General features: G+C 38.5%; 1 protein-coding gene across 3 annotated transcripts in view; it reads right to left on the bottom strand.

The window, feature by feature from the left end:
• Window positions 1-3,026: 3,026 nt before the first annotated feature.
• LOC309591789 (putative oxidoreductase ZK1290.5) overlaps window positions 3,027-26,200 on the bottom strand; it is a 50,296-nt gene continuing 27,122 nt past the window's right edge. For 2 of the 3 annotated variants that reach the window (XM_082314573.1, XM_082314575.1), the window contains 4 exons: window positions 16,316-16,407; window positions 12,288-12,470; window positions 11,691-11,750; window positions 3,027-3,270 (listed from right to left, as the gene is read on the bottom strand). In XM_082314573.1, coding sequence (XP_082170699.1) covers window positions 3,169-3,270; window positions 11,691-11,750; window positions 12,288-12,470; window positions 16,316-16,407 — 437 coding nt within the window. In that variant the 3' untranslated portion in view covers window positions 3,027-3,168. Of the gene's footprint in view, window positions 3,271-9,912; window positions 10,015-11,690; window positions 11,751-12,287; window positions 12,471-16,315; window positions 16,408-26,200 lie in introns of all 3 variants that reach the window. The other variant, XM_082314574.1, reaches the window with a different exon arrangement.

The raw sequence follows: 26,200 nt of genomic DNA, 5'->3' as shown, positions 1-26,200 counted from the left end.
AGGAGGCGTCCCCCGTGCCGCCCCGGCCCTCGCCCCGGGGGGCCAGTACAGGTGACGGCTCAGGACGCAGCTGGAAGAGGCCCTCCCCTTCTCCCGGCCCAGCCGGCCGCGGCCGCGCAGAGGTGCGGTGCCGTGCGGGCAGGCCTGCAGCCTCCCGCGGCGCCGGGCCGGCCGCCAGCCGCTCCCCCAGCCGCAGCCCGCACCGGCCCGCGGCGAGGGCGGGCAGGCGAAGGCGGCTGAAGGGGGCTCGCTTCGTGCCACTGTCAAACTCGGCCCTGGGTTGGTGTTTCCACGTGCACAGAAGCCTTTGAATGCGCAGAGGATGACCTGCCTGTTCGAAAATAGGAAGAAAAGTTTTAAATTCGTTTTTTCAAACAAGATTGGTAAGGACAACTACTGACAGTGGTGACTGTTACTACACAGAGACTGAGAAAGAAGAAGCGAGTTTAGGTTTTATAATCCCTTCTCTCCAAACTTTTAAAAGAAAAACCGCCTCAGTGTCTGTGAAATGCTAACTCTATTGGTAATCTACTGCTGCGCTTACTGCAGAAATTTTCCTCTTCCTTCCTTGCTCTGTTCTCTTCAACGCCACTTCAAATTGAAATGCAAAAGGATACCACAATAGACCCGAGCTCAATGTATCAGGTCTTTTAGTTCATGGCATCGCGGCCGTCAATTAGCAGCAGCAGTTGTTATGGGGAAGCAGCTTTCCTCTGAAAGAGGGTAAGAGTAACTCTACCCTCAGGAAGAGAGTCCCTCTCTTATTTATGCTAATAGTCATGCTTCAATTGCTCCACGCCTCTCCCAGAATGACTCAGATAAATTACGCTGGCAAACAGACATTTACTTTTCCACCACAAAGCTAGAAACTTGAAAAGATGTTCAGCCTCCTGAGAGTCTGGAGGAAAATACAGCCGTTAAATTACAACTGTCAGAAAAGGCACGCAAGATAAATCACGCTTGAGGTTGACATATGCATCCCCTCCAACTGCCTGACATACCCTAGATATTGCAAGCTTTCCCCCTTATTTAGCTAATTTATAGAAAATGCTAAATAAAAGTGCATTCATTAGGCATTTTCCTCTAGGAAATAATTCTCACATAATTTTAAGCAAGAGGAACGTATTAAAGCGACATGCTTTAATTAAAGGATAGAATGACTCAGGGTTTCAGTAGTCAGATGTACAGGCTTTCATGTTTAGGTTATTGGTTAACCAACTGAGAGGGCTCCAACTCAGAGATGTAACATCCAACAAATTATTTGTCAGAGGCTGTGCAAAATACCTGGGCAATTTCAGTTCCACTTCGAACACCTGGGTATTTGTATCACAAAAAGCATCATTAAAATGAGATGACCACCCACATTTATAGCCCTCTTGACATCTCAGCAGAGAGGAAACTGAAATACAGCTTCATTCTTCTCAGGCAAATGAAGCCAGATAGGCTGGATTTGCACCGAAGGCTGTCTAAAACCTCAGAGGTTAACGTGGCTCAGCTGCACAGGTTGTAGCCTGCTCACAAGGGCTGGAATGCAAACAGAGGGAAATTCAGGTTGGCCCAGCCAGCTCCACCAAGTGTAGGCTGGGAAGCGTTTAGTGAGGTGATTTACACCAGGGTTACACTCCATCCCCGCCGACAGAACAAGAACTCTTTTCTTAGTACCTCCCCAACTGCCAGGTCCAGCGTTAAGCACGCTTGTACTTCTACGAAATACACTGCAGAAAGCCAGGGTATATATAGCTCCTTTGAGAACTCGACTCTGGAATTGCCTACGGTCAGAGTAAGGAGAAAGGACAACACAATGTTATTCATGCACCATTTCAGAAATCAGCAGAACGCAAGTCTCAGTCAAATGCCAGCGGGAGGGCTGCGCACATCAAGACACCAAACTGATACACAAGAGCCGCTTGACCTGGGTAAACTGGTGAAAAAAATGTTTCTGCAACATGTCCACAAGCATAGAGGCAGACACTTTTGTTCACAGGGATGCCGAATAGGTGTATGCTCTTAGATACTTGAGTTTTTAGGATGAGCAGAAGCTCATGTTTTAGGGTCTGGCACCAAAAAAACCCACCAACCCCCAAACTGCCTGCCTGTGACAACCAAAGTTCTCGTGGAACTTCCTACAAGAACTTAGTGTGGTGAGGATTTCAGAAACCTGGGTAGTCACAGGGCAATTTCCTGGCAGGAAAATGCTTTGATCTTGTCAGAAAAGAAGTTGCAAGCTGGGGTACTCCCAAAGCCTGCATAGTGACAGATCGGTGGCTTCTGACACCACCACTGCCTTAGTGCTAGCACGGCTGGACAACTCACAATTGCATCAGAGGAGCGTCTGAACGTTATCCATCTTGAAAAGATACAGAAAATCCCTGCAAGACAGATTAGCAAAGGATTTTTCTCCAACACATTACTCTTCTGCACCTTCAAAAATCTTCATCGCTATAAAGAAAAAGTACTTTTATTCATCCTGACGCAACTTAGGCCACAAACCACAGCCATTCCTCCCTGGTGTGCTAGGTCAAGGCAGGTGATCCTTGAAACAGTACCAACAGAACAGGTTTGCTCACCAAGAAAGTACCAAGAGTGGCCTGCAGAATCCCCCCAAATTCTCATGACTAGAAGAAATGTAAAAAAACAGCATAAAAAGTCAGATTCAGATTTCTGCTGCAATCCTGGAACAAATATTCCGTATTTTAAATAATTTTTCAAGATTTACATGTGTTGTAGTGTGCTCCTATCTGTGCCTTTAAGTAACTAGTAGTTTTCAAAATCTGTAAGGGAAAAAAACCAAACTAATTTCTTCAAATGGGTTAAGATGACACCTTAGTACATGCAGGCAGAAGAAACTTAATTATAATATTGTGAGATAGCTCAACTCCTACTGGGAGAATATGCCAGAAAGTTCTCAGAAAGCAGAGAGAATGCTGAGAGTAAGCATTTCTGTATCTTTAAAAAAGCAACAAAGAAAAGAGTAAAGTAAATGATTTTATTAATTTGTTAACATAACAGTAAATACAAGCCATTGACATTGATTTTTTAATTATTGATTAATATTTATGAGGTACTCTCTGAGTACCCAAGAGAAAAATTTAGATTTACTGTTCAGTTTAAAATGAATTAATGTTTCAGTTGCATCACTTTTGCAGTATAGAACAATCTGGTTTTAAATTATCCTTTCCACAGTGGATAGGTTAGATGAATTAATTTTCTGTTGATATTCATAGTGTTCAAAAATTCCATATCTTCTTCCCTCAGATTAAAATCAAAAACCTGGTTTGGAGAAAAAAAAAGTCATGAGAACATTGCAAAGACTAAAGCACCCATTTGTTTAGTATTAGCATTCTATAATTTAGGTGATCTGTTTTTATTTTAAGTTCTTGATATTGATAAATTTAATATTAATTAAATGGCCTTTTTTGTTTTAAAAAGCTATTGTAAAAAGTTTGCTATATTCATTTTTGTGAGAATTTGTACTTTATATCGCTAAGCTGAATATACCATTAGGAAAAGCTTAACTCCAAGTGGAAAGAACTGAAGTAGTTGAGAAAGTGACATGCAATAGTTTTACTGGACATCATTGTGCCCAAAACCGTAAGACATTTTAATATATCTGATAACGATATATGTTTTTTTCATATGTATTAAAATATAGCAGTTCTACAGTAATGAAACTGTATAATGCAGCATTAGAAAACTTTTTGAAGGTTAATTTTTTATTCCAGTGATATGGATCGGTCAACTGAAGTCCTACTGCATGTTTTCTGCTAGGGTAAACTAAAGACATTAATGGACATGATAACTGAACTTAACATGCTATTCTGAAGAAACAGAAGTCTTTGATGGAAAATCTCCAATTATTTGGCAGATTACAGATATTACTTATCTGTAACATTGGGAGGGGGGGGAGCAGGAAAATAACCATTTCCTGAAAACAAAAGCAAACAACCTGTGATAATTTTTCAGATTAATCAAAGGTGCTTGTATCTGGTTTATAAGGCATTCATGATAATCATGCAAAAATCTCACAAACCATATGATATAAAATAGCTGGTTGCTGTTTCATTAATATAAAGAGTCCATTAAATATATTTTTTTTCAACATCGGGGAAGTGAATTTATACCACAGTATATGCATGACCTTGACAGCTATGCTTCGGATTAATCTTCCGCCACCTTTATACTGCACCTAAAGCAAGTGATTTACTGTAAATTCACCTTGGCAACATTATACTTATGGATATTCAATGGGATTAATCCAGGTCAGGAAGAACCATTAGGAAAGAACGAATTCATAGGAAAAAAGAAAAACAAAACAGAGCACAACAACCCAACAATCTCTGCTCTCCTTGTTACCAGGAAACTGTGAAAGTAATTGTACACCACCCCACACCCCAAATTTCACCGCCAAGTTATGAACTGTGAATTAACAGTAGTTCATTATACTGGAATTTTGAAGCCTCATCTAGAAAGTCCTGGAAATCTATTTTGCTGGAGAAAAAACAGAGCAATCATTAATAGGATGATAATGCTGCTAACACACTCTCGAATTTCCTATTAGTAGCTCAGCTACAGAATGGTTCTCAAAGGGCACTGCCTAGCAAAACCTCTATTAAGATCATAAATATTCCTCTTGGGCACAGTGACTGAGATCTGGTACAATGGATCTGTGCAAAGTTGCTTAGAAAAGCACATTGCATAATGTTGGCCATGCCTACAATGGTTTACAGAGCACTATATGTCATAGCACTGGGAAGTAGTACCAGCATCATTGATTTAAATTCATTTCAGGCTTTGTGCTCCTCTTTTTTTTTTTTTTTTTTCTTTCCAGTGGGTAGTGGCAAGTTTTGGAGATAGTTCTCATGCTCTGGTCCCTCAGAAGTCATTACTGTTCTATAATGTCTTGGCAGTTGTAATTAACCCTATGTGATGCTGCAGATTGATAAGCAGCCATTCATAAAGACAAACAGTAAGGCTGCATCATTTATATCATAAATATAACGTAGGCTCACTGCAAGGCAGTGCAAATACTTGATGTTTTCTTTCAAAAGTGCAGACATCTTAATGGAGGCTGCAAAAAGCGCCAAAAGATTAAGTACAGAAACAGACTCCCAGCAGAGCAACAAGAAAAAGTGCCAGAAGGGTGGCTTATCTGTTATTTTACCCAATGCACTACAGCCAGAGATGAGCTTCAAAGCTTTGGAAGGGGTGTGGCCATGGGGAAAGTCAACTGCTGGGATTCAATTAGTGTCAGCAACAGCTACTCCACCTTTGTCCCCATTTTCAAAACCATGGTGTTAATGTCAGCTTTCTTGTCAGAACAGTTTAGCACTGCTATTTTAAAAAGAAAATCAGCTGGTGTTAACCACAGTGCAAAAAGAAGGGTGAATACGCAGTCCGCTTGGCTTAGTGGATTTGGGAACTTACTAGTATTATAGTTTCTTTATTACACATGCTAGTCAGAAAAACAATGTCTTGAAAGTTATGTTGGGGGACAGGCGTGGTAGAAACGCTTCTGCAGCCTGGTTAAAAATTTTCCTGAAGTATGCACTTTACAAAACCATTCCCATTATTTTCCAATTAAATGTTCTTCGGTGCCTCCATCTCCAGTAATATAAAAGATGAAATTCAGAAATAGGCAAGAAAGAGGAGAGAGGGAGCCACTCGGAGTCAGACAGGAAGCTACTTGGCTGCACAGAAACTGGCCTCACCCTTTCCACCGACTTTCAATTTATTTTTTTCCTTTCCTTGTTCGTTTCAAGAGAGTTCCCTTCCATTAAGAGTCACAGTGCTCCTGCAAAGGCAGCTGATTGCACTTAGGTAGGTAACACTGATAAATTGTATCTTATTTTAAATAATGGTTTATCTCAACTAAGAAGGCGTGCCCCAATCAGTCACTACCATAAATGACCTACATAATATGGAAGAAAAAGTGCCTTCAATTTTCAGGTGTATTCTCTGTTCTTCCTTCGGCTGGGGCTGCACGGCTAGAAGGCGCGTCCCCTGGGTGGTGGATAGGGGATCCCTCTCTGGAGGGTGCACCGGATAAAATTGAAGAAGGTGCCGCGAACCAACGCAGCCTAAGGGAAGGCCACCCTGACAGAAAAACCACTGGCCCTCCAAGTCATGGGGGTTGGGCAGGAGGCCAACTACCTCCTCTCGGAAAAAAAAATAAAAAGTTGCAGAAACAACGAGCATCGACTTTCAAAAAAAAACCGAAATGGCGGAGATGGAGAAAATCAGTAATGAAGTGAGGAGGAGGAGATGGAACTGGATCGGTCATGTCTTGAGGAAAAAAAACAACAGAAGACTGCGCTGTGGCCCTTGGGTGACTCCAGAGCACGCAGCCGCAGACCGATCGAAGTGGAAGAACGATGTTCGCGGCTTGTGTGCCTCCTGGCACTGAGAGAATTTAGATTAGAGATTAGATTCTCTGTTCTTATCGGCAAGATGATGGGTTACACTGATAAAATGGATGCATTGCTGTATCTTAAAAATGGTCATTGTAAAAAGGTGAAAACGTTTTCTCTCTAGAAAAAACTTGTCTTACAGAAATATGGACCAGAGAAGGAATTTCAGCCCTGGGGAAGAATATGCATATAATTCCAAGAATTCACTTGAGGGATGAATTCTGAGTTAAAAAAAACAAAAAAAAAACCCAAAAAAAACCCTTAAAAAATGGGCACTTCCAGGCTAATTGACCAAAGAATAAATAAAAAAAATGGAGTTAAACGTCCTGATTTTGTACATTCAGCACTTTCATATCCTTTTGGTCTTCTAGGTTCTGCTTCTATGACAGAACATCACTCCTCACTGCTACCCCTAAATCTCACTACTGTTCACTTTCCAATTTCTTATTAGTTGTCTTATTTCTTTATACTATGATCAAAGTTGTCAGTACTTTAGAAATGTTCATTTAGATGAGGTGATGTTGACTTACTCTTCAGCAGCCTTTGCTTAAAAAGAAAACTGCCTACCACATCTGTAACGTCAACGTAGTTGTAGAGAGGAGCATAAAATATGAATCCACTGAATCTGTCTTTCCCTCTGCAACGTGATCAAAAGTAAAAGAGGATTTGCTCAACGATTCTAAAATTAACTAACATAGTATAAAACTTGTGAATTCAAAGGAAGAGGCTCCAGTGATGTATTCCAAGCACACAGGAGATAACAGGGTTCCAGTTTCTTGAGGCAATTACAGCTTCTAGCAGAAAACAACGGCTGTTAGTGATGGCACAATGTGCAAAACTGCACACCACACCTGGCAGTAAGATAGCGTGGGTCAGCTGAGTCCTGGCACTTGAAAAGCTTACATTGCCTCAAATTATATTCGACTTTGTACATAGTTAAAATTAAACTCTTCTGTAGTTCTAAAGCCACTACCTGGTAGCAAAGGAATTGCTAGGAAAGATTACATAAAAAAACCCCAAACAAACAACAAAAAACCCCAGAAAAAAGTCCTGAACCAACAACAATAAAGTCTGAAGGTAGGTAGGAAAGTAAGCATCAGATTGAAACTGTAAATTGCCACAACTGCTCCTGAAGAAGGCTTTTTTAGTAATACTATTTCTAGCTGATTATTCCTTTCATTACGCATTGTACTGCTCAGACACCATGATCTAGATCAGAGAAAATGGTGGCTTGACTTCCTAGCAAAAGCAGATGCAGACACAAAAACCATTGTAGAATCTCTTTGACCGAGGGAACAATGAAATATATCAATGAATTAAGAAGCCATCCTCATTGTAGCCTAAAGTCATCTATCTGGGGAATTAGCAAGAAAATATGTTTTACTTCTGTTTAGCTCAGAACAGGGAGGTAATCAGTCAGAAATAAGTGCAGAAAAAACAGAGCTGTTCTGACCAACATGGGACTTCTAGCTACGTAACTAGTCCTAACTGATATTGTTCTGGTAATACTGAAGCTAGAATTTGCTAGCATACATAAAGATTTGGTTCACTTTGTATGCATCATTTGTGTTGGAAATAGTATGTTGATGCAAAGTCTGTTTCTTTAGAGAGAACTAGAGGTAAAACAACTTCTCTCTTGTAGTTTCTGAGAAAGTCTTCACTGCCAAAAAGGCACATTGAGTGAATATTAGACACAGGATGCACTTCAAGTCATCGTTTTATGAGTTCAGATACCCTGTGTAGCAAGGAGTCCCTCAACAGCACAGTAACAGGTTTTTTTTCATATGGCTAAAGTATTGTTCTATAAAGTGACTTTTCAAAAGCAGGAATAGCTGACGACCACTGGTAGAAAGGTTTATTTCTGGGCAATCTTTCCAGTTTTCATTTAAGTCATTACCATCATTTTCTGCAAAAGCTAAAAAAAAGCCTAAAAGTTACCTTAATTTTATAAATAAGCCTTACTTTTTGGAACTATTGAACCCCTCATCACAACAGCTGAGCCAGGTACATAGCTGTTCTTAGACACCTAAAGTGGCATTCCCAGATACTGAAGCACCCTGAACTGCAGGCCACACTCACAACTCTAGAAAATAATCTGACTGTGGAGATCGTGCATCTTTCTTGGAACAGTACATTGTACAGGTATTACCGAGCGCAGCATTTCATACAATATCTTGTATTTTAAAATAGTAAATAATACATCAATGATTCCAGAGGCAAATCTAGACAAATTTTCGCAGAAACGTTCACCGGGAAAAAACAGCCAATTATTCTGAGGAGCTGTTATCAAAAAGGTAAGTTTGTCTGTGTTTTAGCCAAGCTGTATAGAAGCTCTACTTTGAGGACAAACAATGCAGGTTAGAATATATGATTGCTGTAAGTCACTTCTTGATAAAAAACTAAGGAGCTTTGTTTCACGATATGACTAAAGCAGAACAGCACTGGGAAAACTGCCTCAGGAAGTCCACACACAATATAAATCACAGTCAGATTTTCCATACCTTTCTAGACACAGGAACTCCTAAAATATCAAACCAATGTGACCAGAAGTTGAATACTCAGCTGATAAAAGACTCTGCAGACATATTTCTCAAAACAGATCTGTAAACTACATATATCTATATCTACATCTATCTCTTTATATACATCCATATTTTATTAGAAAATCTGAGGAACAGTAGAGTCTCTTAATGAGATTTCCTGTACACATCCAAAATGAAAGCTAAACTAATTCTCAGTAAAAGCTACACAAAACTCACCAGAATTTCCAGTAAGAGAAAAAGATCAGTAATAACAAAGATGCCTCTTTGGCTCCTAGAGCTTGCTACTCAACTCTTAGTCATACAGACAGTTTATTTGTACATGGACTGATCTGGAAAGATTTCTACTTTGTTATACCTACAGGCTTGTAAATAATATGCATGCAACTCTCTGAGTCAATGCCATTATTATGCAATAATATGCATAAAACTTTTTTGGTGATGCTCAGATATTGCTTATTACACTGAGATTATATTTTTGATGGAGATTTGCAGTATATTGCACAGTATAAATACTGTAATAATAATGGCACTAACATTTTTTTCATCCAGCTTTTTCTTCTTCATACATTGTATCTCTCTAACAAAGTACTTGAAAAATTATTTTGTACTTAGCACCTGCGTTGTACACTAGTAGGTAGCATTTTTTCTTATATTTTTATAGAAGGGGTATCTCCTCATGCTCTTTGATTAAATGGCCTGATGCAGGGTCAATGGTGTAAATAGGAGGCTTTGCATGGGCTTCAGTGAACTACGGATCAGGATTTGAGATGGAAATCTAAGATGTCTGTACAGAAGTGCTACCCTCAAAAATATCTTTTGTCTGTTATCAATGTTAAGGATTTCAAATCAGTTATCATTAATAGCAGACATTAATCTTATGATTATATTCTTTTTGTAACCTTTCCTGAATTTAAATTACATGGTGTGACTCACTGATCACTGACAAAGGAAAAAGGTCAAACCTTCATTCACATAATAAGGCTTGGGTCCCAGGAAACATGTCTCCCATCATGCATTCCATTCAGAAATTCAACATCATCTTCTGCTATTGTAAAATCAAACACCTATGGGAATGCATACATAGTTAACATAATGAACATAGAATCAGGAGTGTTTCTGTTATTTAAACTGACCAAGATTCACTTAAATGTGAGGCAGAATTTTTCTATATTTTTCCCTCTGGAAATCCTTCTTCTATTTTTTCATAGACAAATATTCCATTAAGCTGACAGGCTCCACTGGGTCCTTTGCTCCTTTTGTGACTCATTTTTATTTGTAGACTCTGTTAAGATGGTTTTGTAGCACTCTGGCCTCAGGCAAGGGTCCAAGACAATGGTAGTATCAAAGCTGTTTTCGACAGCACTCTCTATGGTCACTGCCAGAGGTATATGAATACCCCGCCTGCAATCCCTCTGGAAACCTGAGCTCAGTATTTCACTTATATCCCAGTGTTCAGTTTAAGAGTGTTACAGTTCTTTTCCTCAGAACTTTAGCCAAAGAGAATTATTAGAAGGTATCAGGACATTCACAAAGCTAGCAAACCAAAGGCTACATCTATCTTTTCTATGTGTACTTAGACAAAACACTCATCGATCAGCTAATACAGAAACGGATACAGTGCTGTAGTGCCTCAATACTAATTCGAACTTGAAAGCAACCACCTGTTTTCAAGCATAGGTTCTTACAGCCACTGACTTCTCCTGTGGTGAGACCTGCAACGTGAATGACGGCATCAGTGTTTTCTTAGAAGGTGTCTTATTCAGACGTTACCACTTCAGAACTGAAGTTGCTTTAAGTTGGTCTGTTGTCTTTGTCAGAGCTCCTCTATACTCAATAAAAAGATCCTGTGGAGCCTGAACTGCTGCCAAATGAGCTCCTCCCATCCTGCATTATCCAGCAATCACTGTCTGCTGGAATGACCCTTGTAGTCAAACCTCAGTGCTCAAGCTTTTTAAACCTAAACCAGGGACCAGTCACAGAACCAGGCATACTCTGTCTTATATACTAAGGGCTTAACAAGGTCCGTACTTTCACCAACTTGATAGAGGTGGTAGAGACTCAGACCAACACACTGGCACGGGGGAAAGAAAAAAAGGGAGATGTGATAAACAGCCAGTTCTCTCCTCCTCCTCCTCTCCATCCTAAGCGTTTTAAGTTTTGCGGCAGTGGATGGGGGGTGGGAGGAATCATGCTGCCAATCCTCATTCGTTCCCCACTTTTCTTTCTCCATCCCCTTCGTGCTGGGACCTTCTCCAGGAAGAGTAGAAGGAAGAAGGCAGGGGAAGAGCCAGCTCTGGCAGGACCCTGATTTCCTTACAAGGTCTGCATCTGAGATAGCCCCAAGAGAGCTTTACAGCTTTCCTGCAGTGTTACGCATAGCACACAAACTCCTTCCATTTGATCTATGTACCTACCACAAAGAGGACCTAGCCATAACCAGATTAGGATGTTCTACAATCAGCCAAGTAATAAATAAAAATACTACTAATAAAAAACAACTATGCAAGGTCTTTCTACGGATACCTTTTTTATACACGGTGATTAGCTCTCCAGTTGATTTCTGACATTTGTGAATTATAGTTTTCTACTATATTGTAGTAATTTTATGGTACTATAATTTGCCAATTTTAACTGAGTTGCCCCAATATAAAACTGGTACAGGAAAACGGGCAGGCAAACCAAAGTATTGAAAAGAGTAATTCGGATGTTAGTCAGACTTGAATGCATAACCAAATCTTACCTTGCAGTTTTCCTGTATCCTTTCTGCTTTTGTGGACTTTGGAATAGTGACAATCCCATTCTGAAAAACAAATGCCTCTCATCATTAAAATTTACATAGTTTCAAAGAAAATAATCTCTCCTCAAAACATTTCAAGACATTCCTCATGTCTTCTGAGGTTTTAGTTTCATTTTTCAGAGGACACTGACATTTCTATATGCTATTTTTAATTGCAGTTATATGCACTGCATTAAATTCCAACACAATTTACGTGGTTTATGTCAACTTAATACACTATTTCACTGCTTAGTACTTTGTGTTAAGTGACAGAAATGGAATGATGCCCCATACTGCTTGTAACATTTAGTTTGAAAAAGATCTCCTTTATTGGTGGTTCTTTTTATTCTCTACAATCAGATTATTTGCATATTTAAAATACTGCCATGCTTTGTGTACTACATTCCAAATTTCCAGTACCGCACAGTTAGTTCACGTGGTATCAACATATTGAAGGCAAAAATACTTTCTGTATAAATTCTGTTTTGATGCACAAAACCCAAACTATTTGCATTTTTTTTCTGAGAGAGGAGACATGTTTTTGTTACCACCCTCCATTACCTGTATACTCCAGCGTATGCAAATCTGTGCTGGAGTTCTGCCATATTTCTTTGCCAGCTGAATGATATTAGGATGAGTGAGCGCTTCACCTTTGGCTAAAGGACAGTAGCCTTCAAAAACAATATGTCTGCTCCTACAATAATCCACCAGCTCCTGAGGTCTTTGAAAGGGGTGGTATTCAACCTGAGATAAATAGAAATAAGCTTTTAGTAAAAACCTTGAGAGTACATTTAGTAGAAAACATCATTGATAAATGAAAATATTTTTTCTCTCGTTTTAAAAATACAACATGAGTGAAACCACTGCTTCTGGGAGACAGATGTAAGTTACCAGTTTTAGAAGACATGTGAAGGATATTAATCCACAAGCATTTTTCCATTAATCGGCACAATAGTTTACTACATATTTTACACTTCCCCCAGAAGTAAGGTGCAAGGAGCAGTTGTCTGCCCTACCTGCAGTTGGACTTGCACTCTTGTTCTGCTCCGTGTTTGAGAAATATATGCAAATGGATAGTGGAAGTCAGCATCAGGTCATTTTTATGGGTGATTTGAGACTACCTACTCTTCCCCAAATCTACTTCCTTTCCTGTTTCTTTACTAATGAACTTTGAGTTGCACAGGCAAGGGGAGGGGGCTGGGCAGGGACTGGGTTTGCAAGAGACCAACCAGAACAATTTGCTTAGGATGAGGGCCTGACCTCGGAAGCAAAGCCCGCTGGCATGGACTGTACACGGAAAATCCCATATTCTGTGTGTGATGTCACCAACAGCTTACGCAGGGAAGTAATCATGCTGTGGAATGAAGTGTGAAGGAGACCCTTTGTAGGAAGATCACAAATTGCCAAGAACCAGTTAAAAGAGGAAAAGTAACAAGCTACAAAAACATAGTTGTTGGAAGCAGAAGGAACAGAAGTTATTGGAAAGTAAGGATCTCAGAAGAGCCACGTATTCTGGCACGTAGCAACAGCCAAAAGAGAACCTCTGTAATATTCCTTACTACGTTATTTAAGTAAGTATTTCACAGTTTATACATTGTAAGAAGCATACCTTCCTCTGCGTTCAGATGAAAATGGTAGTGTTTTCTTTTATAAAATACATAATCATGTGATGTATTTTTGTGACTGGCCGTCACCATTGTTCCAGTGATCTAACTCTTGCGCATTTTGAAGAAAAATACGTTTCTGAACAATTACCTCAACACATGGAATCTGGAAAATTTCTTCTGTCACAAAGAGGACAAATGAACATTTCCTGTTTCTCATCTTTAGTACATGTTGTCTTTTCAGACAACAATAGTCGGGAACAATAGGCTGGCAGTCATTCAATGTGCGCTAAGAAAAAACCGTGCCCCTCGAAGGCTGGGCTGAGTCAGCCTAAAGCTGCTATGATCTAAATTACTAGGTGGACTCGGGAACAAGGTTCAAGCAGCAGACACATCCATGTCTTCAACCTTTGATGTTTCTTGACCTTTGAGTAGCCTTTGTATTTCATGTTTATAGGTGTAAGACCAGTGTTTAGGTCATACAGTTATTCACTTGTTTGCACCTGAGCTGGCTAGAAAATATTCTCATTGTTTTTACACAAAACTATGAGGGGAAAAAAGAAAGAGCAAGCAGGGTGTATTACTCGATTATTACAATAGTAATAAGCAATTTTAATAGACATCCTTTGCACTAAGTGTAACAAATAACATAGCCTAGAAAATATTAAATAACGAATGATGTATTTAGGATTAAATGCTGAAAAATCTGCAGTACCCCTATGGCATCTGATGACTTATTCAGCACTTATTACTACTATAACTGCAAGCAGAATTTACCTCCTGGTCTAATAAGATTTCTAGGCAGCACAGTTCCAGGTTACACCAGAAATATTTAAAGCAAGAACAGCATGCTGAGATGTCACCTGCCTGCTTCACAAGCAGAATACACAGCAACAACTACTTCTCACCTGGCAAGATTATACTTTGTGCCTTTCATTGAATCAAGAGACTCCCAAATTTTGTGAATTGAATTTTGGCACATGCAGTTGTGTGTTGGTAGCAGCGAGTATTTTTCTTCTCAAATATACTGCTAAAATAATTAAATGCATAATAAGTACTTTTGAATTTATGTTTCTTGTGAAAACTTTCTGGAAGGTTCTAACAGAATTGAATGCAAAAGACTAGCGTCCTGAGCTAGAAGAGGTATAGGGTGAGCGTAGCCAGCATGTGCTTCCCCTCAAAATAATAATTCCTACTTCCTGGCTTGCCCCACCCTTGCTATTTTAGTCACCAAACTTTTCCCAGGCGAGGGCTGTCTGTCATAGGGTGGTAGAGGAAGATCTTGGATCTTTTCTGGCGCTACCCTGAGTGACTTGTATGTAAAAACTGGCATTTGTTTAATGAAACAAAAAACCAAAAGGTTTGTAGTTCACATTGCAGAACTCTTCACAGCTGCTGCTTGGTCAGTCACAGGGGAACTCTAAGTAAGCACTGTTTTTTATGACAGTCATAGCGCAATGGGGAAAAGTTGAGCCTAATAACAATCCTGACACGCGGACCTAGAAAGTCATACCTTGGATGACGATATACAAAAGCCTTACTCTTTCCACCCTGCTGTGGGTTCTTTTCACCTGGTAAAGTTTCCCTGCATCTGGACTTCAGTCAGTTTCTCAATGGGAATACACAGTCTTACAATTATTTCTCGTTATAAAACTGAAATATAAGCCTAGAAATGTTTTCTGTATAGAGGAACAGTTCAGGTGAGTTTATGTACAAATAATATCAAGAAACAACTTTTCTCCAGTAACACTACTGACACAGTAAGACTGGTAACATTTTGACATTGTGGGTAAAAGGAAATTTCAAAACAAATCCAAGATTACATTTTTTTTTCCTTGCCGTTATTTAGTAGGACACTGAAAGACTATTCTCATTTAACAGACAGTAACAACTTATGCCAAACTCCAGTAAGACTTTGAAGATGTATAATTCTGAAAAGGAGACTAAATTGAACCTTAGCAAAGTCACCAATTCTTAAACAGTCATCAACCCGCCCATCTTAAGACATATTTCAATGGCTTATTTTGAATAACTGAATTTAAATATTTTATATGGTTTTACGTTAATTTAACATTACTCATTATTGTCCTTTAGTAACCTTTAGTCTAGCGGACAGCAAAAATCAGAGATGTTAGGTTCTGACAGTCACATTCTGAGCAACCTTTTTGTGGCTGTTTATGACATTAAACCATGAACAGCTGCCAGAAATCCTCACCACCTGTACAAAGGGGAAAAGCATGTGCCTGCACTTCATCCATTCCAGTTCCCAGTTGTGTGTTAGCATAAGCAGACTTTCACTGGCAGGAGGTGGCAGGAATGGGAGCATGAACTTCCAGCACAGCTGTGGGCAGAAAACTGCAACAAAGGAATAGTTGTCAGTGTCCTGGAAGTCTGCTGGTATGTAGGTGGCCATTTTTTATCTGCCCAGGGCAGCAAAAAAATTTTGCCAGGGCTCTCGCAGCACCTTCCTAAATGAGAAGTTCACTGAATTTAATGTGATCTTGAAACATGAATATGAAATAAGGGAGGAGCAAAGGAAACAGCACCCTTCCATAGATATGTAATCACCTGAGGCTTTCAGTGTTGCTTAGAGGAATTATATACAGTATTTGAACACAGGCTCTCCAAAACCTTGTTCACTCTGAAGATGCTAAACGTTCAGCGCTCCTTGAATTTTATTTCTAAACTGTTTTATCATCAAAAACTGGCACATGGACCATTTGTTTGTGCCTTAAAACCAGCCACAAACAAGTAACCTCGGAGAAACTGGGGAGAAGAAAGGAGAGGTTCCCCCCGCCCCCTCACTTCAAGTCATCTTCCTGAATGTTTTTCAATATGTATATAGAAATGAAAGAGAAGAAATTGTATGATGAAGGCTAGTTTGGGTGTAGTCTTTCAGGCATAGGGGTGGGGAGGAGATTATTAACCAAAAAAACCAAAGCAAAAACCCAAACCCAGATACTTTAAATACATTTATCCACTCACCTGATTAACATGTGGAGTAATCACACAGTCTTCCCTCAGCTGCTCAAGATGACTTATAAGAAAGTTGCTTACACCAATTGATCTACACAAACCTAATGAGAAAGAGAACAAGAAAAAGTTTTGGGACAATCCTAACTATTTGGGAGGATGATTTGAAAAATATCACTTTCAAGAGACAAAATCATTTCACGCATCATTTCTGCATAGCAAAATACTGCAAAGAAAGACAGAAAAACAGCACTGAAATCTAGTTTGACAGTATTATCTCAAAGCATGGTTCTGTCACAGTCACACTAGGAAATCATTTTATAATCTAAACACACTGGAAACTCCCCAGTGTATAAAAACTCCAGGCTAAATTCTGGGAAAGGCTAACGTAGTATAAGCAAAGAACAATTGGACTCCACCAGAATGAAAAGAAGGAAATGGTGTTCTGAGCAGCTTGCCAAAACTAAAGAAAAGTGGAACATTTGCTGAAGACTAATAAGGTGTGAGCAATACAACACAAGGTCATGCAGTCCAAATGAACTATATAGCACTCCTTATATTTCTATTAGATCATTACAAGATGCTATGTAACACTCAGCATAAAAACTTCAAGTGAGCAGTGTCTAACAAGAACCAAGAAGCTTAAAAATGTAGCTAGATTTCTCAGCTCCTGTTGACATGTAAATAAAGTTAAATGGCACATAGGTGATATGAAGGTTATTTTTTTAAATAAGCCTTAAGTGTGCGTGCATGTGTATAAATTAAGTGCTGACAGTCCTGAAATCAGATGTCTTCCTTCAAACCTCAGATATGATAAAGCACAACTCCCAATATTGGCCTGCCACCACACTTCAACCCTGACTCATCTTTGACAGTTTGGTCCTTACTCTGTGCTAACAGGGAAACCAACTGTGATCAGGCTAGTAGTAGTCTCCTTAGGCTGTGGATTCTGTGGACTACGAATCAGACTTCTTTCTTCAGCATGTGAACTTTGTCTTGATAGACTTGATCTGCATTTCAATCTGTAACTCTGCAGATGTCTCAAAGTGTGTGAGCACAGAAGTCCAATCACTGTTGTTAATCCAGTATTTGTGCTGGCCAATTCTATATAATGTATATGCATGTGCTTATCTATATACATGCATACAAATATCTGTAGCAAAAAAAGAAAGGAATTAAGCCAAAAGTTATACTGTTTTTGTGGTGTTTTTTTTGTTTTTGTTTTTTGTTTTTTGTTTGTTTGTTTTTTTTTTTTTTTTTTTTTTTTTTTAGAAAAAAAAGAAGTCATTGGGCAATTTCAGCCATTTGATGTCAAAGGAAAGATTTCGGGACTGAAATTGCCTTCATTCCACAGTTAGAATCGCCACTTTCTTGAGGTCAGCAGGTAATTATGTGGAGCTGCCTTGATTTGAAGCTGGAATACAGACACATAAAAAGCACTTATTAAGGCAACTGAGAGAAGTGAATACATTAAAAGGAAGAATTTCACTTGAAGTGAAAGCTAACAAAAATGTTGGAGAAAAATGTACTAACCAAGTATTTACTCCTAAAATGCATGTGTTTTATGTATTAAAAAAAAAAAAAAAAACCAAAACCAAAAAAAACCCCCAAACCTCGCAAGTAGACTATAAATTGGCATATAAAAATATGAGCTATAAGATTACAAAGTATCTTGAATTTGCAGGTTAGATTTACCTGGACAAAACAAAGAATGAAATTTTTCTGGTCTTCTGTGAAATTCTGTAAGTGAAGTTACAGTTTATTGCTAACTATTATAAACAGATTGTTAAAGCCCTGGAAAAAACAATATCAGTTTTGCATTAGAAAAGCCACTAACCATATAAATATAGGCAACTGGACTGCTATGTTGCTGTCACATATTTTAGCAGCACAAGCAGATAAGCTGCACAGTAGCAAAACCTGCAGACATACTATCACTTTTTAATGTGGTTTCTTTTGTAGAATAAAAAAATGAGAAAAAAATGCATTAGCAGCTAAAATGCTAGACAGCTTTCCCTTACAGAAATTACCATTGTTCAAGATGTATAACATAATTAGGTTATAACCTGCACTATAGCGATTTGCATAATTCGTATGTAATCTGCCAGAAGGAGCAAAACCTGAGCTTTTGACTTCTACTGACAAACAACCCTGGAGTGTCAACACTAATAAATCATTATGCCAAGAAGTCAGAAAAACACTTGCCGTTTTCACACAATGTGAACCAAAATATTATACTCTATTGTTGAAAGCTAAGGAGTTACAAAAAACATGCTGTTACTGCCCTTGAAGAATAAAGCTTTTATTTCAGGCTGAAATAAAACAAAACTCAAATCACAGACATGAAAGATGAAAGGGCCTGTTAACCTTGTCCATTTTCACAGAAAGCTTCCATTTTTTCCCCCTACAGTATACTCTAAGATGTTTTGCTTCTAGCATACTTCTCATAGGAGACTTTGAAGTCTGTTCCATAGTCTCATTGCATTCACTGATAAGAAGTTTTTTGTTAGATTTCTCATCAAGAAATTTCAGGTCAGTTATGTCGTGTCTTAAAAGTCATCTGAGTCACTCCCACTGAAATCCGTATTATGACATTTCTGTGTTTAGAGTCACGTCGCACATAGAAAGCTAAATTCAAAATTGCCAAGAAAGTAAACATTTTTCCAGACAACAGAGAAATAGTAATTAGAATTTCAATGTTTTTGTGCAACCAGCATATTCTTAAAGCTTTTTTTTTTTAAAGGCAATGCAATTAAAACATTTCATTTTCATTAAATCCACATATTGAGTTTTGGTAAAGTTACAACCCTTCGTTTCAACTCCATTGCTGTGTTTTTAGCTACAGTCTAATACACGAAAGTTAAAGTGTTTTGGCTTTTGTATTAAATTACAATATAAAATACAATAAATATGAAAACAATTGCACAGGCTGACTGTATTAAAAATCTCATTTCAATGCATGGTGGAACCATGAATTCAAAACACTGGAATTTCCTGAAAAATAGTGTTTAAATTTCAACGAACAATCAATGGATTCTACTCTAGAAAATTGCTTCCATCTGCTTGATGGAAGGTTAACACAGTTGCTCTGCATTGTCCAAATCTGGGAAAGACTGCCTTAAAGCAGGAGATCATACAGAATTATTTCCACATTTACATCTGCTGGATTAATTCCTAAGAGTGAAGAATTAGAAAATGATGGACAAGAAAATGAAGGTTTGGTTAGCTCCTGGGCCTCATCCAACAGACCAACACTTGTGACTATGTATATCAAACAAGATCCATGAAATGATCACATCAGCAGTAGAAATAAAAAAAAATACGTATTGAGAAACTTGTGTAAAAGGGTCCTGACTCATTGCCTTGAAACAACTGTAGGCAGAGCTCCGACAGAGGTAGGTTCCCCAAAGTTTGTGCCATGGGTCTCAAAACCACCAGAATGCTCTTGAAAAGGGGGGCAGGGGGAAAGCATTTATTTTCAATTTAATACCAGTTTAGTGTGCCTAAAAATCCCATTTCAGACAATTCAGGCACAATTCATGTCTTAGCTGTTGTGACAGCAGGTGGTTTTAAAGTGTATACTTCTTTTTAGCTTAACTAGTTTAACTAGTCCTGAAGTCCAGGTCCTCTGAGATAAAAGTTTGCAATGTGCTAGCTGCAGTCCCTCTAGAAAGTACACTTTTAAAATATACGTTTATACTGCCTTATTTACAAAGTCACAGAGCTTTGAGTCAGGGAGAGAAAGCATCCTCCCTATCTGCTTGAGGAAATGAGTGGTTTGGCCCCTGTGAAGCAGATTTTGAGAAAGTGCCAGGTGCAATAAACAAAGAGTTTGCAATCCTCCATTAGCTCCCAAAGCTTCTTAAGGCTTTGTCCTACTCCTGCGACCCTGACTTCACAGGCTTGAAGGAAAACTTGGCAATGATGCTTCTTTTATGCATGTTAAAAATTGACTGACCACAATGGTGGAACATAAATTTTCATCCAGCTTTGAAAAACTATCATGAAACTCTGCAAGACGCATTAGAAAACATATTGGCAAAATAGTGGTTGATCATAATGGGAAAAAAAAAAAAATCAGTATCTTTTCTATTCTACACAAAAAAACGTTGGCCCCCACCAGATCAGTAATTTCACCACACTGTATTAGTCCTGGCTGCTGTGAAGCAATACATCACGCTAACGGACTGCTTTGCATTGTAGTTGTGTATTAAGCTTAAAGCATTTTTTATGGCAACCTAGAGAATGACTGGGTATTTTTTCCTTTACTTAGTATAATACCAAGTTATACAAAGTTTGATGGGCACTGTTAGTCTTGCAACAAAAAAGCATAAATATACCGTCTTGGCACCACAACATTGTTTTAGTACAATAGTAAGCCTTATCTTTCTCTAGCACTACTATGGACTCTTATCAAACTTCTACTCTCTGGAATATTAAATGCGCAAAGTTCAGATCAAAAAGGTTTTTTAAATGACAAAACTGGATACTGGGTTTGTAGAGCTCGTTTTCCTCCCCCTCCCTGCTGCTCTACATGAGTCAGAGCAAGGGAGAATTCCCACGTCCAGTGAACAGTGCCCATTCTGTTACATCTTCTATTCAGGCCACAGAATAAACACACAAATGGATCCACTTTTCACAAGAGGGCAACTGCAGTAACTGTATCTTTATTAGAGGAGGTTACACAGGTTGGAAAGGTCCATGATCTCTGTGATACGCACGCTGAAAACTTCTCTGTGGATAAATGGTATTACTCATAGAAACCATACCAGATTTGATTTCAGCGCAGCCTGCTAAATCAAAGCTGTAGGCTGAGTGTGCCCCACATGTAGATTGCAAGCCAAAGCCTTCATAAATAAAGCAGATGACTCTTAGATAGAACCAATAAGGAATTATGTTCTAAATCTACGAAATAACACTTACTCTTATTTCACGGACTAAGAAACAAACACACCAAAAGGCTAAGACACAGGAAGACTGTGGCAAAATTGAAAACACAAAAATCATGCTTCCTCCCCCGAAGGATTTATTTTTATCCTGTTCATTACCAGGTGCGTATCTGCCTTACAGTGACTTTCCTGCTACTACAATTCCATGATCATTACTCCTGCTACAAATCACCTGTGAACCGTGATAAACTGTGAGGACAAGAGGAGAGGAGGCATGAGTAGAAGTCAAATTGTCAACTTCTGTGACTGAAAACTCATTATAAACATTCCGTTTACACAACTGTTAAATGGCACACTAAATAGCATAATGCAGCAATACTAGCTTAACGTATTCTCTCTCTTTGACCCTGGCTGCTCATTCTCACTACTTCAATGCAACACTATCTTGGTCACATTGACATATTTTTTCCCTTGAGCTGACATAACAAAACAGATCAGATTAAAAAAAAAAAAAATCAACCAGAAAGGCTGTTTGTCTGGTTGTTTTCAAAACTCAATCAATTCCCTTGTACTCTTACGGATTTTCCTTCCTTTTATGCCAGTTTCAAGCACGTAGAATCATACTGTGAACAGAACACAGGTTTTAAAAAAGGCTGAAAATACTTTTTTATATCTAGAACATTCTGCAGCTGCTCACAAACAGCTGGGCAATCAAAACTGCAAAAGCAACATGGTACAGAATCAATCCTACTATACCTGAAGTCAATATTGCCACCACATGCTATGTTGTGAAAACGTGATCAACATTATCAGCAACTCAGCTAAGTGCTTAAATGCTATTAGATATGTACCCTTAAAACTAGCACTTTGAAAGTATTATGGAGAGCACATTGTTAGATGGTAAATAGTTTATCCCCCCTGTAACCATGATGGCACAGCTTCCTGAACCGGGACACTTTCTGCACTTCCGTATCCGAGGGGATAATGATTCCCAACCGGTGTGAGTAACAGCAACCTGACGGATGTCAATAAAGCGATACAGACATACAATAGCTAAGAATCTAGGGCTTAAATTCAACATATGCAAAACAGATAAATGATGCCTTTTCCCCAAATCATGTACATTATGTATTGAGACAAAAAGTTATTTTGGACAAGGACTTTCCTTTGAAATACACTTCAGCACTGCCTTCTTCCCAGAGTTCTTGTCTTCCCACTGGGACCTCTAGGCACTTCTGTGTGGGTACACAAATGTGTACATTTACTTTAAGTAAGCTAAGCAAAAAAGATTTATCTACATTTTTGACAAAAAGGGTTCACTTGCTAGTAGAAAAAGCACAAATCATACGCTGCAATAAATCATGAAACAAAGAAGTCTGAGGGCTTATTTTTACACTTAGAATTACCCATTAAGTCCTTAAAATTAAGGAGAAAAAAAAAAAAGGCAAAACATAACAAATGAGGATAGACTTTCATGCAAGTTTAGGTTTGTTCCCACCTTTACATCTGCACCAAAATGACTTATTCTATGGCAATTTCTTATTCTTAAATAAGATACTGCACATTATGACGACCTCTTTATGATCTTTAACATAAATATGTGTAGTCATTTCTTTTTTTTTTTTTTTTGCATACGTCTTTAATTGCTCTCTTATCTGATCAACAGGGTGTGGTGCCACCAACATCCTCACCAACGGCAACCACCTTCAACCCATGAAAACACATCTCTGAACTGTGTTTCTGATAATAACAAGCCCATGAGACGTCTTCATCTGTACAGAAAGAATACTATAGACAATGTGAAAAAGATGTGTTGCTAGGCAAATTAGTTACTTGCTTTTACTTATTAAAACTTTAGTGCAACTTACGTACACAAATTCACATATGACTTCTACCAACAAACACTCTTGAGACAAACATTTTGTAGAGCTGTAACACAAATGTTTGTGAATTGTCAGCTGTTCACCATTTGACAACATAAGCATAGATTTAAAGTAATTTTTCAGCAGAATAAAAGCAGAATATGTCATCTAGGAAAGGATGTACTAGAAATTTGTGCCACCTACACAAAAACTGTATTTGGTTTACTGAACCCTCACTCATACTTTTAAGAACTGACAGAAAATGGAGGAAGAAAAGATGATGATTGAACTGGTCTATGCCCAAAGATGAAAAGGACAAGAATATCGTTAAGGTTGATTAGATCTGTTCTCTCACTTGGAATTAGGCAAAACAACTTTTTTTCAAGAACATAGTGTCATGGTTTCAATTACAGGGCTAAACAATTTGTGTTACTTTATGGGATTCTCTCCAAATCATACACAAAGACTATTAAACTAACATATTAATGGAATAATTGTATTTATTTTGAAGAGCATTTATCTATGTTTAACAAAATCATATGTTAACACATTAAGGAATTTCTGATACAAGTATGAATATTTCATGTAAGCATAAGCTGCACTGCTTACACTAAAAAGATGAGCACAAAATTTTACTCTTACTAAAATGGCACCGAGTCCCAGTGGGATCTGAATCCAGAACAACCACCATGTTACTACTCTTGCCAACTTCAGGCAAAAGCTGGCTGGAGGCCCTCATTCTTCCCAGCATTTTTAGATGGAGGGACAAATAATCATGTGCATGTGTGTATGAAAAGCTTGCCAAGATGATGGGCTAGCCACAATGCCAAAATCAAGGTCATTAAAGACACTGCATATGGAAAGGGTCATTTTGCTAGGAACAGACCAATTACCAGTGAGCATATATAATGACTATTCATGATGTCAAAGCAGCTTGCCACACTGCTTTCATCTACCAGCAGACAAATGCCTATACAAGAATGTTGCAGCTGTCAAGGGAATATTTGACTCAATGTATGTATCTTGGAATGGGTTCTGTAGGCAGTCTGGCCTCTGTCCTGAGGTATTGGAGAAGGTAATTCCACAAAATGACAACGTTCGAGACCACAAAAATTCAAACCATAGCCTTGATATTGCAAGAATCCTAGTTGATTTCAGCTGTTACAACAGAAAGAACCAGTTATTATACACAAATGTCTCACTGACCAAAATGAAGAATTTTTTTCTCCCTTTTTCCTCAGCACTGTTTATCCCATAACTCTTTAAAGGAAAACGTGTATGCAGGCTGTTGAACAAAGACACACATCTAGAATTCTCTGCCTCTCAGCACTGCAGTACAGATAGAGACTTCTTTACTCTGACTGCAACCTTAAGACAGATGCACATACAGCAATGGAGTCACCCAGCTCCTGTGAAACAGCTCCAGTCAAACTGCAGCAGATCAACAAGTCACAGAAGATAAGAAAAGGAAAAAAAAAAAAGCCACATTCTCAGGCATAACAGCATTTAAAGAAACGAATTCTTTAAACTGTAAGGTTGTCCTCAGCTAGGAGAAATCAGTTTAACAATAAGGTCTTTCCTGCTATGAATAAAGAGCTATCAGCTTGGTCTATGAGAAGTCACTCAGCATTTTTAAATGGGAGTTTTTAGTGCAGGTAGTGTCTTTATCCTATACTGTCAGGTACACACTACAATATTAAAAAGAGTAAAGAAATAATTATCCTCCCCCATTCATTTGTTCCTAATTCTCAACATAAAGAAGCTACAATGAATGATAGTAGAAACTGCTGCAGTTCCTCAGGAGCTTTTCCATTAGAAAATCTTCCAGTTGCTTGGGCTGACTACCAAGACCAGGTGCAGAATTCTGATCTCTGAGCTACCGTAAGAGATGGCACAATTCCCTCTGGAAGCAAGGCAGGGCCTAAATGCATGCAAATCCCAGAGTCTGAAGACTTATGGAATACAGCAGATTGTAAAACAAAATAGAAATCTCTGCACTGAATCCTTTCTTAACCAGCATGTGAATGTCTCATGAATCAGGCAGTGCTGCAATTCATTAATATGACAAATAAGCATTCTAATATACTTTCTGTATTATCTGGGGAAATGTACATACAATTTACAAGTTCTGGTTCATGTTATGGAATGATACAATTGCTATAGGTTTGTATACCACTGTAAATATGTATCTACCTTTGTTGAACCGGACTGTATGACGTTTTTCCCTGGAAAGATATTTAGGGAAACCAGCAAATTTAACGACCGGACTCTGGCTATACAGCAGGAATACTAAAAAAGCAAACTGAAAGTATAACCTTGCCTCGTTTGTAGGGAAGAGAGGACAGAGGGTAAAAATACACAAATTTCAGGTTAAAGAGGGAAAGATGCTGGTAGGACTTTTAATGGACTCTAAGAAACATACTGAAGGATTTAGCCAGGAGAAAATAAAGGATAAGCATGTTTAGCCAAAGACTCTGTAGCTCAAGGACAAACCAGAAAGACACAGGACCATGTTCCAGACACAACCCAGAGGGATTAAAACACCTGAAGTGGGTAAAACTTTTGGGGTGTGTTATTTTAACATAGATAATAAATGTATTATCTCATACTGTTACAGTGAAGGACAACAGTGGCTTCAGAATCCCTACGAGTGTTTTTGGGCATGCTCTCATATCTGTCATGGCCTCCCTCCCAGAAAATCTCAAGAAAAATGCCCAGGATTCTGGGAAATTGTTTTTAATCTGAAGTGAGATCTAGAGATAGCTGCTCAGTTGCATTAGGCAGTTGAACAGTGGATTCAAGCACAAGGGTGAGAGTGCTAAAATATGAAACCCTCTTTCAAGCGTGTTCCTGAGACCCCAGCCTTGGGGCAGTAACCAGATTCTGTTTAGTTTCCAAAGATATTAAAGCACATTGGATCCAAGGAGTGCAACCCAAAACTTCAGTATGGTAAGTAATCAACTGGAGAGGGTAACCAGGTCTCTAACAAATACTATTCAGGTTCTCATTTTAAATTGTTCGTGTTTCCAGTTCAAATCATATCAAGACAAGAGATTCTTTTGAAAAATTTTAACCTCAAATTCCTTTTGATGAAATACAAAAACAGTATAGTGGTAAGCCACAGGGGGGATTTTTCAGTGATAGCA

The sequence above is a fragment of the Platalea leucorodia genome (genome assembly GCF_965183815.1).
Source record: "Platalea leucorodia genome assembly, chromosome: 5".
NCBI classification, from domain to species: Eukaryota; Metazoa; Chordata; class Aves; order Pelecaniformes; family Threskiornithidae; genus Platalea; species Platalea leucorodia.
Note: the sequence above shows the minus strand (reverse complement) of the source record. Positions and strands in the feature narration are given on the sequence as shown.